The sequence below is a fragment of the Erpetoichthys calabaricus genome, chromosome 8 (genome assembly GCF_900747795.2).
Source record: "Erpetoichthys calabaricus chromosome 8, fErpCal1.3, whole genome shotgun sequence".
Lineage (NCBI taxonomy): Eukaryota > Metazoa > Chordata > Cladistia > Polypteriformes > Polypteridae > Erpetoichthys > Erpetoichthys calabaricus.
The window spans coordinates 86,720,784-86,737,917 of NC_041401.2; the positions used below are offsets into that span (position 1 = coordinate 86,720,784).

A 17,134-nucleotide genomic window follows, 5' to 3' on the forward strand; every position below is an offset into this window, starting at 1 on the left:
CGTGGGTCTGAATCCTCTTTTTTGTGTGTGTCCTGTTTCGTGTGGTATGGGCTTCGTCTGGCGCTTTGTTGCATGGGTCTGTTGCTATGGGCGCGGCGCATCATTTCTCATTTTCCGGTGCTTGAAGGGTTTCTTCGTATTATTACCCATCAGGTGTCGCGCCTGTATATGTATTGTAGTCCGGTCTCTTGTTGTCTATGTATGACGTCGTTTGTTGGTGTGCGTTTTCTTTGAGGGGCTCGTTGCCTCATTTTTTATTTCTGTTAGTGGAGGGGGGCTTTGTGTGTCGTGGGTGTGAATCCTCACTTTTGTGTGTGTACCGTTTCGTGTGCTATGTGGCGCTTGCGTCTGACTCCTTTGTTTTTGGTGTGCTAGGGGCGCGTTGCCTCATTTCTTATTTCTGTTAGTGGAGGGGTGCTTTGTGTGTCGTGGGTCTGAATCCTCTTTTTTGTGTGTGTCCTGTTTCGTGTGGTATGGCCTTCGCGTGGCGCTTTGTTGCATGGGTCTGTTGCTATGGGCGTGGCGCATCATTTCTCATTTTCCGGTGCTTGGAGGGGGGCTTTGTGTGGCGCCTGCGCACTACGTCTTTTGCGTCCACGGCCCATGTCCCTGAGTCCAACCGGTTTACCATTCTCGTTTAGTAATATGGATACTTCCCTCTTCAGCTATTGTCACATTACGCAACTTCTAGTCATTAGGTATGTCAGACTTGCCAACTGCAGGTGGTAATCTCATCACTTGTCTATGTTAATTTACAGGACCAAAAATCACTGGGCACGTCACAAATAACCATCCAGCACACTTGTGCTCAACCCTTTTTTTGACGGCTAATAATATGCTGCCTGACAGCCTGTGCTGCACGAATGGTTATAAGGTACGGTGAGTTCAGTCACAAATGTGACCCTTTTCTTAATTTTTCCATTCTCTCATGGTACATAAAACATGAGACCATCAGACAGATAAGCTTGTGTTCTGTTTGTGAGGTGTAAAACATCTGTATTGCTTATTCCTCGTCACTACATTATATGTATGCATTGCATTTCCTGATGAGCATGCATTGATTGTCCATTCTCATGCACATTAAACATGCCTAAAGGCTTTGTCAGTACAAGGAGTGGATTAGTTGGACAGAGTCACTGGGCACTCAGACTCTCTAAGTTTATATAAATGAAGTCTATGACTGAAAATCACTGGAAAAGTCTTCCATTGTGTGGTAAGTGTAAGCATGTATGTGATTGTGATCTGTGGCAGAATGGCATCTTGACCAGGCTTAGATGCTGTGGCAGGTGCCAGCTGCTTTGACTCTGATTTGAATAAGGTGGGTATAACCTAACATTATGCCATATCAAAACAACTTTAAGAATAAAAATCTGGTGTCAGTATTAACACTGTGAATTGATCCAAAGTTTAAACAAGCAAAACATCATAAAAGGACATACCTCATCATAGTGGCTTTTAGCAAACAGCAATGCACAAAGTTCTCCATAGAGGGCAGCCTTATTTGCTTGGTGTCCATGTTTTGCAAGTTTTTCCATGTAGGACTGTGCAAGCTTAAAGGTTTCTTCACCTAAATGATACTTACAGTTGCCATTACGTACATGAAGTAACCTATGGGGAACAGGATGAATCGAACACTACTTAGTCACATTTATTATTCAAGCATGCAATGTGCCAATTCTTTACACTTTTTAAAGTCTATTGTAAACACCATGTAAAAATGTAACTATAAATAACTTTTAAAGATATGTTATGCTTGCAGTAATTTTAATTCTAGTCTACAAAAAAAAAAAAACGGCCCACAGGTGGTGTGGTATGATATGTACAGATGTCAATACTTTATCCCTTGGACACCAATATATCAGTGAAATATTCTAAACAACTAAAATACATGGAAATCATGAAAAAGGTTTTGTGCATCAAGTAGTACTTTTTAGGACAGCAGTTCCTAGTAAAAATGTAAGTCATTTTGGGGCAGAAACAGACAGTGACCTGTTGATTCCTATCCTCAAAACAAGGTATATGAAATGCCATGGAAGATGCAACACCTGTTTAAGTTTGCACCTGCTACTATTAAAATCTGCCCCGTGCCATTTTTCTAGTTATTATAAAACTGGAAATGACAAAGTAGCAGCTTCTGAAATGGAAAGAAAAGTTATAATGTACTGAAAGAATCATCTGCACATCCCCTTAAAACTGCTGTTTCAATCACATTTTGAGAAGGGCCTTAATTTGAATTACTGTCCCACTGAATTGGTTTAACACTAGAATTACCAGAGTCTACGAAAAAACTCGTAGATCCAGCCCACCTTAAAACCGTTCTCACCTCTCTTTTGTCTTCTAAATGTGCCGATTAAGACGAGCAGCAAAAAGCCGGCTATTCCATCCCCCACTATTGCAAAACGTTCACTAAGTTTTCCCAGCTCATGCCTTGTTTGATTATCTGGGAGTGACTGAACTGGAGTTTTAGAGTGGAAATAATAGATCGTTATTTGGAACACACGCATTTCATGTGTGTTCCATTTCTACAGTAATCTGTGTAAACACATTGTTAAAACAGAAACTTTTTCATATTTTAGTAATAAATGTTACAAAATATAGGCATAAACTGTAGAATGTGTGAAGCCTGATGGCCAAACATCAAACAAACACTTTCACAAAAGGTTCAAGGCTGTAGCAACACTTTCCGTGGCGTAACGCTGAGATTTGCTGATTCAGAACACGGCAGCCCTGCCACGCCGTAGAGACCCGAGTTCGATTCCCCGCTGGGAAGGAAGTGTTTTTTTTTTTTCCTTTGTAGTCTCAAACGGACATAAAATTTATAAATTGGTATGCACTGTAAATCGTTAAGTTTAAAATGTCAATCGCGGTTATTTCTGTTGATTAATTCATGCTTTTTTACTTAGAGTCAGAACAGGAGCTTATTCAGCTTCTGATCCAACTCTAAGTAACAGCGCCAGTATAAATCACACCCAATCTGACGCTGTTAGTTTTCAAATAATATTGCATTACTTCGACGATGTTTTCTGATTGGTACTATTCGCGTCATAAAATGATTTCTTCAAAACGTCACATATATTTGTTTTGAGATAATGAATAGAACTGCAAATTACAGGTGCTTGTTCAGTGTAATAGGAACCACAGCACAGAGAGGTGTGTACACTGCAACACAAGTACACGTCGTAAATGTAGGAAGGCGGCACCTTGGGTGAGCTATAGCGCGTCTTTATGTGAAAACAGCAGTGTCAGATGGGGAGTGTCTGATGATTGCATATAGCACTGAAGTTACTGCTGTTTACTATGCTTTCCTCTGCATGTCCTGGAGTACAAAAGAAACAGCATACAGCAACATGTGGCGTCTGGCAAGATTGGGGGAAAAAAAACAAGCGGTCGTATATATCGTGATACACTGCAGAGCTATAGCGCGTCTTTATGTAAAAACAGCAGTGTCAGATGGGGTAGGGAAGGATCCTGAACGCGACTGAGAGAAAAGTGAATAAAAAAAAAAAACAAAAACAAAGCTAACCTTTACAAATATCATAAATTACACCGGCAGTTACAGACTGAAATCAAATGTATCTTTTTATTCTAAAATAGTAAAAATAAGAGCAGTTCACTTCTCAAAAGGGAATCGAGCAGGATCGAACTCGTGACCTTTTGATTCCCAGTCAGTAACTGATATTGTTGTGCCACGGGGTCGTCGTAGTAAATGAATATCGATGTCGCACACTAAGGCGGCTTTTTTTTTCTGCAGTTATATTTTTGAATAAAAGCGCACTTGTTCTGTTATATTTTACTTCAAGGCTTCAAAGCCCAGGTACATTACACAGTATTCACCAAATAAAAATAAAATAAAATAAAATAAAACAAGTGCAACTTGGTGATGACATCTTTACCAAGATCCATCATATTGCAAATTGCATTAATATGGAACTTGCTTCAAGCTAAGCTACAATATATACATAAATAATAAAACTGCAACTTGCATTTATAATGCTATTTGTGGTATAGTGGGTCTGCAGCTTCAAAAAAAGTATGGCCAGTTTTTAAATCCAGTTAGCTGTGTCCATCTCCTTGGGCGCGATTGCATGACCACGGGGAGTTGAAGATGTAATTGGAGCGAGTCACACCTGCGGGTCCGATCGTTCTCACTTGCTTCATTGGCTTCCTAAGACGTGTGATTAAGGCGCCAAGTCCACGGAGACGTATTTTATGGGCCGGCAGGATAGGGGGAAGGAAAAAGGAAAGATAGAACAGAAGGAGGTTACAGAAGGGAAAAGGCAGACATGGGAGACGAACCAGACACCAGGAAGGAGAAGGCAGCACGAGCTGGGGCTCTGTGAGGAAGCGCAGGCTGAGGCACTCTGGGGGCTGGTTTGCCCCACTGACTAAGCGTGTAGAGTGGGGCGAGCGAGATGTAAGGCAATAATAATAATAATAATAATTAATTTTATTTAAAAGGCACTTTACATTAGTAGTAAATCTCAAAGTGCTACATAAAAATATTTAACAAAGACAAAACAAGATGAAAACAGAGATCAAACAACAATAAAGAGTGGCATTCTTGTTAATATGCTTTCCTAAATAAAAAAAAGTCTTTAGCTGTTTTTTAAAACAGCCTACAATCTGCTGTGTTCTCAAGTTCTCTGGTAGGGCATTCCAGAGCCGTGGAGCAGCAACTGCAAAGACCTTCCAATGGATCCGAGGAGCAACTGAGTGAGCGCTGGATGTAGCCCTATTTCTTAATAACATAACTATCTGCCTGATATTTCAACAGAAGTTCCTCATTTAGGCAACAGAATTCAGGTACCAAACGGTATGAGCAAAGTTGCTGAAGAGAGTCATGCTGAATAATATAATAATTCGATCACTGTAGATGATCTGGGCATGGAAAATGATAACCAAGTTGTACCAAGGCAGCTCCAAACGGGGAAAGATTTTACTTTGATCTATTTCTATACTTAGCTGTGTGTGGGTGTGTATTGTGCAGCTGCTGCTATACTCATCTATCTATTATAAAAAGAATTCCTGTCCTGGAAAGCAAAAAGCAAGTCTACGATACGTGATTTTCTCGGAAGACATTTTAAAGACCCGCGAGACCAAAGAACACACCCTACTTACAATCTACCCGCGAGACCAAAGACACACCCTACTTACAATCTATCAAATAGGACCATAGGCAGCAAAACATTCTGTCTTGTGAAGGATTTGAGCACACACAGATCCAGGGGTCTCAGCGCATATAAAGTGTATAAGGACAGTACGTTATAAATTAAATGTCAACATATAAGCGAAGAAGAAAGCAGCGCGGAGAAAAGAGACTCAAATGCATTAGACAGAAAAGAGAGCAAAAAAGAATAATCAAGGTGCAAATTCAGAAAATAAGGAAAGTAATTATCAGCCCGGAACAAGTGGAATTGAAAAAAAAGCACATCCAATCCGGCTCAGAATTAAATGACAGTGAGTAAAAGACAAAGTAGAACTTCATAAAGACATTTACAAACGTTGGCGCTAAACACATGCAGAGCAGGTTAGAGACTATGAAACCAGGGAAATTAGAAAGGCTCAAAAAAAAAAAAAAAAAAAAAAGTTGCCGCTATACACATGTGGAGAAAGTTAAAGGATATGAAAGTAGGAAAATTAGAAAATATAAAAAAGTAAAGATCGCAGTAGCGCAAACAAACAAACTGCCTCATTTAACTAGGCACCAGTCTAACTTTGGTTTTGAACAATAATTACTACACTATTGCACCTTAAGACTTAATTCTACTTTATTCACATAATTTTACTTATTTATTATGTTCTACTATACTGTTATCTTTCAATCTATGACTTTTTGTTAATCTAACTGATATTCTTCTAACTTTGCACAGTTTTTGATAAGCGGATCAGGATGCATTTCACTGCATGTTGTCCTGTATAACTATGCATGTGACAAATAAAGAATCTTGAGAATTTCAAAAACGGAGTTTACCGCACATGCATTTATTGGTTACTTTGTTCATGTGTATATATATTTATCTGTCTGCTTATTTAAAAACCTAAATTTACTCCAGGAGTCAAAAACGTTCTGTCTAGCCCTTGTACAAAAACCTAGACAAAAGCTGGGGTATCACCTTGGTAACCCCACGTACTTTTGGAACTGTGAGGGGAAAATAGCATGACTTTACAGACAGGAGTCCAATGCAGAACTCTACTTACTTTTTTTACTTTGTAAAAAAAAAAAATATTAACTGCTTATGATGTAGATCGTTTTGTCTGTGCTGAAATTCCAAACAGAGAAACCTATCCTGACCTCATTAAAAAGATTCAGCATATTGGGACTCGCAAGATTACAAATATTGTTTTTACAGAAGTTCTGAAATAAAAGTGAAACCAATGAAATAGCAACAATTCAAAGAAAAAAAAATCTTAAAAGTGTGTATCCGGAAAACCAAACAGGGGGGTTGATGAGCGAAGCGAGCAGGGGGCGAAGCCCCCTAGTGTATATATATATTTTATATGCTGCTGGAGTATGTGAATTTCCCCTTGGGATTAATAAAGTATCTATCTATCTATCTATCTACTGTACATCTCTTTTACTATATACATACATGCTATCTGGCTTGGAGATGCACTATTCTGATATCTAGTGTGTTATTAATATAGTCTGTAGCATTCGATTAATATTCTAAAGCCTGCAATGTGTTTATGGACTGGTTTTATTATTATTTTGCAGGCATCGGCTTAATGCTGTTCTTTGGTTAACTCGGTTGAGTGATGTTTGAACAACAGACAAGCTCAAACCAACAGAGCAGATCTCTTACTCAAAGTGGCACTAACCTCTCGTTACAAATCATCTCTTCTAACTAGCGCTTCATTGATTATCCTGTAAGCATCTCTGCTGTTCATTTATTTTTATATCAGTTCTTTGTAAAAAAGTGCAATAGAATTCACTATTTTTAAAATTAGAAATTCATATTGACTAGTGATCACCAACAGAAATGCATAGGCTTTTCTTAAGATTTGGTCTGGTTGACATATCTGCCATAAGTTTTAGTGATGTAAAAATATAATTTTGCATCTGAATATACTGAAGGAGAAAAAGTAGACTGATTATATGACCCTGACTCAATACCATTTGGATCACACATTTCTGAATGCATCCAAAGGTGCAGAATGGCTTTTTTTCTGAATGCTGTGATATTAAACTGTACACTGAAATTGGCCACTGTGTAGTGGCTACCTCCAAAATAATAAACCAACTGACTAACTGACTGGCCATTATTCGTCTTGATTCTTGTCAGGTCAGATAGCCAAAAAAGCATCTATTAAAAGATGCCTAAATCCTTACACGGCACACGCGCTGGGGTGAGGGATAAGACTGTGCTTTCGCGCCAAACAATGTATGTGGTTTAAATTTAAGCATCTAGCTATTAATATTAGACTGGAAGCAAGATGTTGGTGTTAGTGCTTCCCTTTTATAGGGTGCTTGGGATTTTGATTACTCTTACAATTGCAGAGTACTGTTACCATTTTTTTAAGTTGGTGTTTGTTTTTGCGACCTTTACCATTATAGTAAAGTATAAAAAAAGCATGTACAAACTGTCAGTGCCACATGGGTTGGACGGGCATCCCGACCAGAGGAAGGGATGGTTCCTTGCCTGAATGGGAGGCTCTAAGCAGGCAGATAGGCATCCCAGCCAGGAGAGAGGAATGAGCCAGACCCAGAAGAGATGGACAGGCAGCCCATCAGATATAAAAGACGTCACAGGGGATACGTTATTCCCCCAGGACATGAGATGGCAGCAGCCCTCCGTATCGACACTCATTTGGGAACCAGCAGGGAATGCTGAGAGAAGTAGTATGGCAACACAGCCCTGCTGGTCTATCATGGGTGCCACAAAGGGCTGCTGTAGGGAGATGTGATCCCCAATTTATGAGACTTCCATGTGACCCACAAGTGCTTCCATTGGGCGGCAGCCCTGGCACAGGAAGTACTCCTGGGTCCTCAATAAAAGGGACCGGGCTCCTTTATCCAGGCAAGTCAGAGCTGGGAGAAAGGAAGAAACACAACACTCGACTGGAGTTTGTCATCAAAGAGTCTGTTTAGTGCTTGGGGAAATATAGTCACGTGTCAACATGTCTGAAACCAGCAAAGGTTGACATGCTGGTGAGAATCTTTAAGGACCACAATGAGTGTTGAGAAGATGATGTCAGAAAAGCAAATATTATATAAGGCGTCTGTCATATGGAGTAATTTTAACACTTTAGTTATTATTTACTATATCCTATAGTGACAGCCTATGTGAAAAAAGTTCAAAAGATAAATGTTTTGATTGAATGTGCAATATTTAGATATTTTGTGTAACAGGTTTTATTTCTATTATATTTAGTGATCACTTTTTTGATAATTATTCTGTGGTTTGTTAATGTGCAAGCTAAATTTTGGAGAATAAATAATGTTCTATTGATTACAAATTGTGCAATATTTAGATGTTGTTCCTGAGCCATAAATCACAGCTTTGGTGATAATTGTTCTTTTGTTTGATTGTTCTATTTCAATTAAAAAAATGTAATAAATATGTCATCCTTGAATTAGAAAATAAAGCAGTTCATATATTGATGATATCTCATGTGGTAATTAGGGGTGTGCAATGTGTATTGTCTGGGATAATATCTTAATTGTTGTTTTACCAATATGCATGCTGAAGTTATCAAGTATGTTACTCATTTGGCAATCAAAAACACACCTTGAGAGTCCACCTAATTCAATGTCTCATGTAACCAAAAAAGGATAGACTACTGCGTGTGCAAAACACGAGCACATAGGCGTGCACGGTCAGCAGATATATGTTGCCCCGTTAAGTGTCAGGCCAAAAAAAAAAAAAAATCGGTTTGAATGAATTACATAATTTGTTCGAACAGATTATTATTTCCTCAAGAAGCATATGCGTAAGCCGTCTTGGCTGGGGGTACTCTAGTATACCAAAGCACTTTTTTTCTTTCATTATTTAAACACTCACTCACATCCTCACCTCCTTGCCCTGCTTCAAATCGCCCTGACTCATGTATAAAGTATGTACAATAATGACAACAATGTTAAAGCAATAATGAAGTGGAAAGGAAACGCTGTGTCTGCCTGTAAATCTCAACCGTTCTATTCAAACTGATGTATACATCTTATCCGACCACAGTTGGGTGAATAAGAAAAAAAGAAAGAAAAAAAAAAGTCTTTTGGCAGCTATTTAAAAAAAAAACGGGAAGGCAAGTCTTTGCACACTGCCATTGAAACAGAGAACAACTGCTACTTGATGAAATCCGAGGCGGACAGTGATATAATTCCACTTGAGTAGTGCAAAACGCAAGAAGTACATTTCCCCAAAATGGAGAAACTTGCAAAAATGTATCTGTGCAACCCTGCCTCAAACAGCCCCTCTGAGGGGGCTTTTAGCACTAGAGGAAATGTTGTAACAGGTGACTGTGCTGCTCTGAAGCCATAAACTGTGGAGACACTGATGTTTAATTTATATTTAACTTAGTTAATTTGTTACCCTTTTCTTATTTTATTATTTCTTTTACTGTGCATTGCTTTTGTTTTGCACAATCTTGAGAGTGAACCAGCTTTTCATTTCACTGTATGCTGTACCTGTGTAACTGCATGTGTGATGAATAAAACTCTTGAATCTTGTTTCAGTCAAACAACTTCACATTTCCTCAGTAGCATTTTGCAATTTTATTTTTCTGATATCTTTGTGCAATACTGGACAGACCTTGAAGTTAGTAAACTGTTTGAAAATGTTACAGGTTTGTTTTTTTTATCTTTGTGCAATATATGACAGAAGTTGTTTATAAATGCTACAGTTTTTTCCCAGTGTAGTATTTGGCAGAACTTTGGATTTTTACACAAAGGTACAGTATGTTAAGATTTTGTTCTCGCTTGTATGCTGCACAATTCACCTTATAGCAGAGCAGTTTATGTTTATCCGGACTGTAATGTTTATGCCCTGTAATTTAATTATGATTAGTACCGTCTTTTTCCGAAAATAAGACACTGTCTTACTTTCTTTTTTGGTCCAAAATACGCACTAGGGCTTATTTTCGGGGGAGGACAAAAATAAAAGTATATTTATATATTTTTATTCAATATTTATTTATTTTACACAGAATACAGAAATTAAAATTGATTCAATTACAGTCATGTCATCTTCTTCTGGAACATCGTCATAAATCAAGATTTACACCCCTGGAGTCTTCCACAATTCCCTTTTTGTACTCGACGGAATAGCTCTTTCGTTTTGTACTCATTTTAACTGCGGTTAAAAATTATTCACTTTATAAAAAATAAAATTACATATGAGGAAATAATCAGACTTACAAGACTGAAATGAACAAACACTGTATCTGCACTGTCGCTCAATGTAGACTGCTGCCTTAACGAACAATTATTTATAGTGTGCGCCAACGACGCGTTCCGTCGCATTCCGCATATGCATGCCCCCCTCCCCACCTCATTCGACCATACTCTGCGATACGCGCGACGCAGTACAACACAGCAGAGCAGAGCGGACACAATATTTATGTATTCATGCTGCCTTATGTTGTATTTTTAAGATAAATTCCAAGAATTAATTTGAAACGAACTGTAGAGGTAAACAATGAATTTCTCGGAATATTTTATTTCAAACATTTCTCTGAAATACGAGTATTAGGGAAGCTAAACATACTTAATAAATCAACAGCATTTTTTAACGAATTCTTTTTTTCACATTATTTTAACTAGGGCTTATTTTCGGGGGAGGGCTTATATTACAAAAAGTTCCGAAAATCTCGATAGGGCTTATTTTCGGGGGATGTCTTAATTTCGGAAAAAGACGGTATCTTATTCCCTTTGGATTCATATCTTGTTTACATTAAGGTAAGTGTCTGTTTAAAATGTTCTCATTATAATAGTTTTGTTGGTCTTTTGTATAAATCCCATAGGCCACTTTGAAATGGTTTACTCATACTTGCACTGTTTGATCTCAGTAATACTTTGGTCATTTAAATGTTTTGATGTTATTTTTCTTCAGTTTTAACTAAATAAATAATACGTGTTTTCCTTAACTGTTATTTCCGTTAATTTTATTAGTAAGCTAAAATTAATATCCTATTAACAAGGCCAAGCTAGATCAATACACATACAAAAACACATTTTTAAAGGATGCAAAATATCATCTAATTACCATTATCAAAGTCCCAGAAAATATAGAGATATCATTTTCTGCCAATATCACACACCCCTAGTGGTAATGCTCCATCATGTTTTAAATCTATTACAAAGTTAATATTGAACTGAAGCTTGAGTTTAAAAATTATATCACAAATTGAATCACAATCACAGTATCTGTCAGAACAATCAAATTTAGATATTTCCCTTGAATAGTTCAGCCCTAACATGTATTCATCAAATACTAAGTATAAGCCCTACCAAATGATTTCGTTTTATTTTAATACAAGATAACATGCATCATAGCAGAATATGTCCATTAATATTCAAATCTAATCTAATTTTTTGTGGAATGTAACAACAAAAATAAATACAGATTAAAACACAGGTATGCAATCAAGTTTTTTAGTTTTGTGAACAAGCAGATTCATAATAAAAAAAATCCCACCTTACACAACATTCTAAAGCACGATACCAGTGAAGCACCTCATCATGTAGTGTGCAAAGTTGTAAACAAGACAGAAACACTTTTTCGGCATCACTGTACCAGCCTGCATCTGAAAGAAATCCCCCTGAAACAAAACAAAAATAAGATGCAGAAATTTTCCAACTTTTATTGTTTTAAACTGAATAGATCAAAGCTAGTCCAATCATTTAATAATGAAGTGAACTTCAATTTTGGAGTTAACTGAAATTTTTTTATCTTGATTTTAAATATAATAGTAGAAACACAGATACTATACCACAAGTACTTGCTAAGCATACAAACAAATATCGGTCTGTTTTACATGTGCTATATTTAAATATCTTAAATTTTTATGGTAGACTTAAGGTAGTGAACAGATCCAGTGTTCGAATCTTTCAGTATCCCCAAATATGTGCTGGTAAGGCTAACTGGTGATTCCAAAATGCTTGTGTGTATATTTGCAACGTGCTGGAACGCTTACCAGAGTGGTTTTCAAACAGAATACAATGTATAATTATTATGCCGACTTCGATGGCTCCCTACTGACATTAGCAGCAGGTTTGAAAGCATCGGTCTTGAAAGAAATACCTTTAAAGATACAGTACCATAAACATGCAACATAATAATATGAAGGGACATCCACTTTGTATAAAGAACGAAATGATTAAATACAACAACAAACCCAACACAACTTACTATACAGCCAAACTGACAAATTGACAACAGAAATTACTCTACAAATTTGTAGTTTACTTTTAAAAAGGCCTAAAAATTCTATTGTCTGGAAAATCTTCAGATTTCTAAATGATCATTTCACAGACAAATGTTTAGGTCTTTAAATAAATAGTAATGAACACATACAAGAATAAAGAAAAGTCAGCTGAGTTTTCAAGAAAAAAAAATCCTTACCCAATACAAATCCAAATTGGATGGCTTTTTCTTTTACATGGGCATCTGACTCCGCTATATACGAGCAGCGTCTGCTAAATGAATTTGCCAATACTGATGCAACTTTTACTCCATGGTCCATTAAAGCCTGGAAGCAGTGATGAAGGAGATGTCTACAAATAAATCAAATTATTAAATTTACTTTTTGTTTCAATAAAATATTTAACTATTAAATGGAATAAGCTACAGGAACATGACATTCTCCTAATATACAAAAACTTGGTTGGTCCAGGAGGAAGAGTTGGAGATGAGATAAAATAAAGAAGAGTAGAATAAGGCACAGCACCATGAGATTCTAGGATTATTTCTTTGCTAAATTACAAAAACTTGATTGGTCTAGGAGGAACAGATGGTGAAAGTGAAGAAGAATGGAATAACAGCAGCCAGAAAAGACAGCCTGTCTATCCACCAGTAAGGACATATCTATCTTTATGTCTTCTAATGCTTTTCTGCTAAATCATTAACATCAACTGACTTACTTTCCAATGACTCAAATGAATTAGAATAACATTTCACATGAACAAAGAATTAAGAATTTTAACATTTGGATTATATCAATAATATTGTACTACATTAAATGTGTTTAATTTGATTAATAATTTTACCGTTCTTGCTACTTTGGAGATTTTTTCAGGAAATCTATGGAGTATTGAACTTTATCTTCTTTATTCTTAGTATCACTAAAGGACCCTTGGTACTTTATCCCACCACCTCCATTGAGGCCAGCTTTACATTCCAAATGAGCAATACAGTAGAAACAGTAAGTTCATAGTGTTGTATTAGTCTGGTAATGAAATGTGCTTCAGATCTTGAGTGTACTTGAATGGAAATATGATATAGTACTGTATTATTTTAGTTGTACCTCATGCCACCTTGCAAACTCTGCCAATTCAAATGTGCTTCATATAGCTGCTTACTCCTCTAACTCAATGTACTCATCAGAATATGCTGATTGGATGATTTGCACATAGTGCAGGGTCATCTCTTTGACATACTGTAAATAAATAAATGTTTGACATATATAATACTTATTTTCAATACCAGTCAAAAGAAACAACTGACTGAATGGACTTTTTCATGATCTTAAGTACATTTTCGTCTAAAGGTTTATGCTTACTTCCTTAAAATGTATGTATAAAAACTAACAACTTAATGCCTATGCATGAACATCTTTCAAAAACAATTTATTTGGACATAAAACATTGAAGCAAAACACAACTTCTTTGGACAAATAAGATTAGTATACACTTCATAAACAAAAACTAAAATCATTTTGAAATGCTCCTATACAAGTCAGTGTTACCCATACAATTTTAAATTTATAATTATTCTGCCCAGAAATCTGACATGCCCAGTAATCCATAGACACAACCTTCAAGAGGGGAGATAAAAGAAGTGTTCAATCTAATTTTAAAACGAATTGAACTGATTTTTTCAATTGAAATGAATTGTCAAAAGGGCAACCAAGTTCACATCGTAACAGAGTTGTACATTTACTTTTGCGCAGTGCTCCTGTACTGGTTCTAGCATTCCTTGCTGACTGGCTACCAAGGTTACCCTACGCTTGCACTACTCACAATATACAGCTTTGCATCAGTTTGAAAACCTGGAAGCAGGTTTGTAATTAGTCATACAGTACAATTCACTTAGAGTTAGATCTCTGGCAAATGAAGAGTGGCAAGAATTTAGAAATGCAAGTCCTTAAATGTCCCATGCCTTTCATCTAAAACACATCTAAATTTTAAACTATCTTTAGGCATTAACATAATCCTCCCTTGTACCCAATTCTCATTAATTTCATTTATACTACAAACCAAACAATAGTGTTTTTACCATTTGTTTCCCGTAGTAAAACAGAAAATGTTACTCAATTAAAAAATTTTATGCCTCCTATTTTGTGGAGATATTTCTATTGCAATTCAATGAAAACTTTGTATGTTTTGTAGTAAAACTGTATTATTACATAATATATATTGTGAGATCCTGGCAACCCTGAAACCCCCCCAACAGGCGTTCAACAACACTCCAATTGCGTTGTGCACTGAAACTCTGTTAAAACAGGCAGGGGTGGTTATCCGCTTCAATTTTAAGTTTGCTAGCTCACCGCTTAACATGTCTGTCACCCAATGGTTGATGCGGGGATCATTTAGAACTGGGCACTGACCTGGTCTTGCTCACTTTGTCTCTTCTTTCTTGTGCATTGTGTGCACTTAAACGACAGCTCCCGTTTGAATAAATGCTTTGAGAATGTTCCTGTCTTTACAACAATAAAGCGATTTTCTTGGAAGCCTGGACTCACCTCCTTCTCTCTTGTGCAAGTCTATGACCCACATTTCACAAGATAAAATATTTTAATATTGTTTTAATATTATTTATTGGTGCCATAATCAGTAATCAATGCTGCCTATAAATACAGTGATCCCTCGCTATATCGCGCTTCGCCTTTCGCGGCTTCACTCTATCGCGGATTTTATATGTAAGCATATTTAAATATATATCGCGGATTTTTTGCTGGTTCGCGGATTTCTGAGGACAATGGGTCTTTTAATTTCTGGTACATGCTTCCTCAGTTGGTTTGCCCAGTTGATTTCATACAAGGGACGTTATTGGCAGATGGCTGAGAAGCTACCCAACTTACTTTTCTCTGTGTCTCTTGCGCTGACTTTCTCTGATCCTGACGTAGGGGGTGTGAGCAGGGGGGCTGTTCGCACACCTAGACGATACGGACGCTCGTCTAAAAATGCTGAAAGATTATCTTCACGTTGCTACCTTCTGTGTGCAGCTGCTTAGTGAAGCGACATGCTGCACGGAGCTTCATATACTTAAAAGCTCAAAGGGCACGTATTGATTTTTCACTCTTTGTTTTTATTTATCTGTCTCTCTCTCTCTCTCTCTCTATCTCTCTCTCTATCTCTCTCTCTCTCTCTCTGCTCCTAACGGAGGGGGTGTGAGCTGCCGCCTTCAACAGCTTTGTGCCGCGGTAGCATACTTAAGCCAAACAGCCCTATTGATTTGTTTGCTTTGCTCTCTGTTTCTGACAGCCTGTGCTCCTGACACGCACTCCTTTGAAGATGAAGATATGTTTGCATTCTTTTAATTGTGAGACAGAACTGTCATCTCTGTCTTGTCATGGAGCACAGTTTAAACTTTTGAAAAAGAGACAAATGTTTGTTTGCAGTGTTTGAATAACGTTCCTGTCTCTCTACAACCTCCTGTGTTTCTGCGCAAATCTGTGACCCAAGCATGACAATATAAAAATAACCATATAAACATATGGTTTCTACTTCGCGGGTGGCTCTGGAACGCAACCCCCGCGATGGAGGAGGGATTACTGTACAAAGTTTCTAGGGGAAACCCTGCAGGTACTTTTCATTTTAAAATTAAGTGAATTTTAAAGATTAAAGAATTTTAAGGAGGAAATGTTGAACCACAATCATTATATACAACAACACTATACTGCCTCTAGTTAATTTACAAAACATTAATGCCTTCCATCCATTTCATGTACTGTCCGCTCTCTTAAATAGAAACAGCTGTCTTTGTAGTTTGTCTTTTTTTGTGGCCATTATTTAATGGCTGTGTATCAGTTAAAAGATAAAGTGCATTACTGGTCATTTGACTTTCATTTTGAGTTTGCATTTTTTATTTATCTATTGAATAAGCAACTAATTACAATAAAGAATATTCAACTTATACCACATTAATTTTGCTTTACTATTTTTTTAAAACAAGGTCCTGGTGATCTTTGAATTCATTGAATCCAATACAATTTAATCATTAGTATTCAAAACAATGCCGTTGATGCATCACATGGATTTTTCATTTATTTGGCACAAAAATAGTAAAAATACTCCCCATTACACCATCTCCCTTCTTGTAACCAGTTAATCTAACTTACATGAGTTATAAGGAAAGGGAAGAGAGAATGACATAGGGGAAGGGACTGCAGCGCTAGTCAGAAATGTAAAAATTAAAGTAACGGATGTAGCGCAAGACTGACAATTTTCGGTGTGCTATGAAGGGCAAGTAAATAGGGTGGGGGTATATATAGTGCATTGACAGTATTATATACTAAAAGCAGTTTCAGTGACTATGGACTGTTGGTAACTGTTTTATGGCATGTTTGTTATTACGCCATACATCTAGTTCAAATCTGTAGCTGAGGTGAAAAAAAGATTTTGCATTTAGTTTAATGTGCCTCAGTGAGGAAGAATTGCTTTGCATAACATTATTTTAAAGTGGTTTGATAAATTTCAACCAACTGGCAGTGTAAACAACATTTTGCTGTACCACTGGGAACTATAACAACTGCAGAAAATTTCCCAAAGGTTGAGACAAGATGTAGAAAATTCTGAACTCGTCCATCAGTAGCACTAAAGATTTTAAACTGGACCGTTCACTGAATTATTTGTCAAGATTAATCCTATCATCATATAAAATACAAACAATGCACACATTTTTTAGAATTTAGCTACTTTTCTAAATCAATTTATTGAATTGGCAAATGTATCGATTAATTGTTTTTAAGTACTTCA

The 17,134-nt window shown here is 36.8% G+C and overlaps 1 protein-coding gene across 1 annotated transcript in view; it reads right to left on the reverse strand.

Annotated features, from left to right (window-relative positions):
- Positions 1-17,134, reverse strand: part of appbp2 (amyloid beta precursor protein (cytoplasmic tail) binding protein 2) — a 53,217-nt gene that overhangs the window by 19,991 nt on the left and 16,092 nt on the right. Inside the window, exons 3-5 of the mRNA XM_028807045.2 lie at positions 12,561-12,712; positions 11,634-11,757; positions 1,440-1,608 (exon numbers count right to left, since the gene is read on the reverse strand). Of these exons, the coding sequence (XP_028662878.1) occupies positions 1,440-1,608; positions 11,634-11,757; positions 12,561-12,712 (445 nt within the window). The remainder of the gene's footprint in view (positions 1-1,439; positions 1,609-11,633; positions 11,758-12,560; positions 12,713-17,134) is intronic.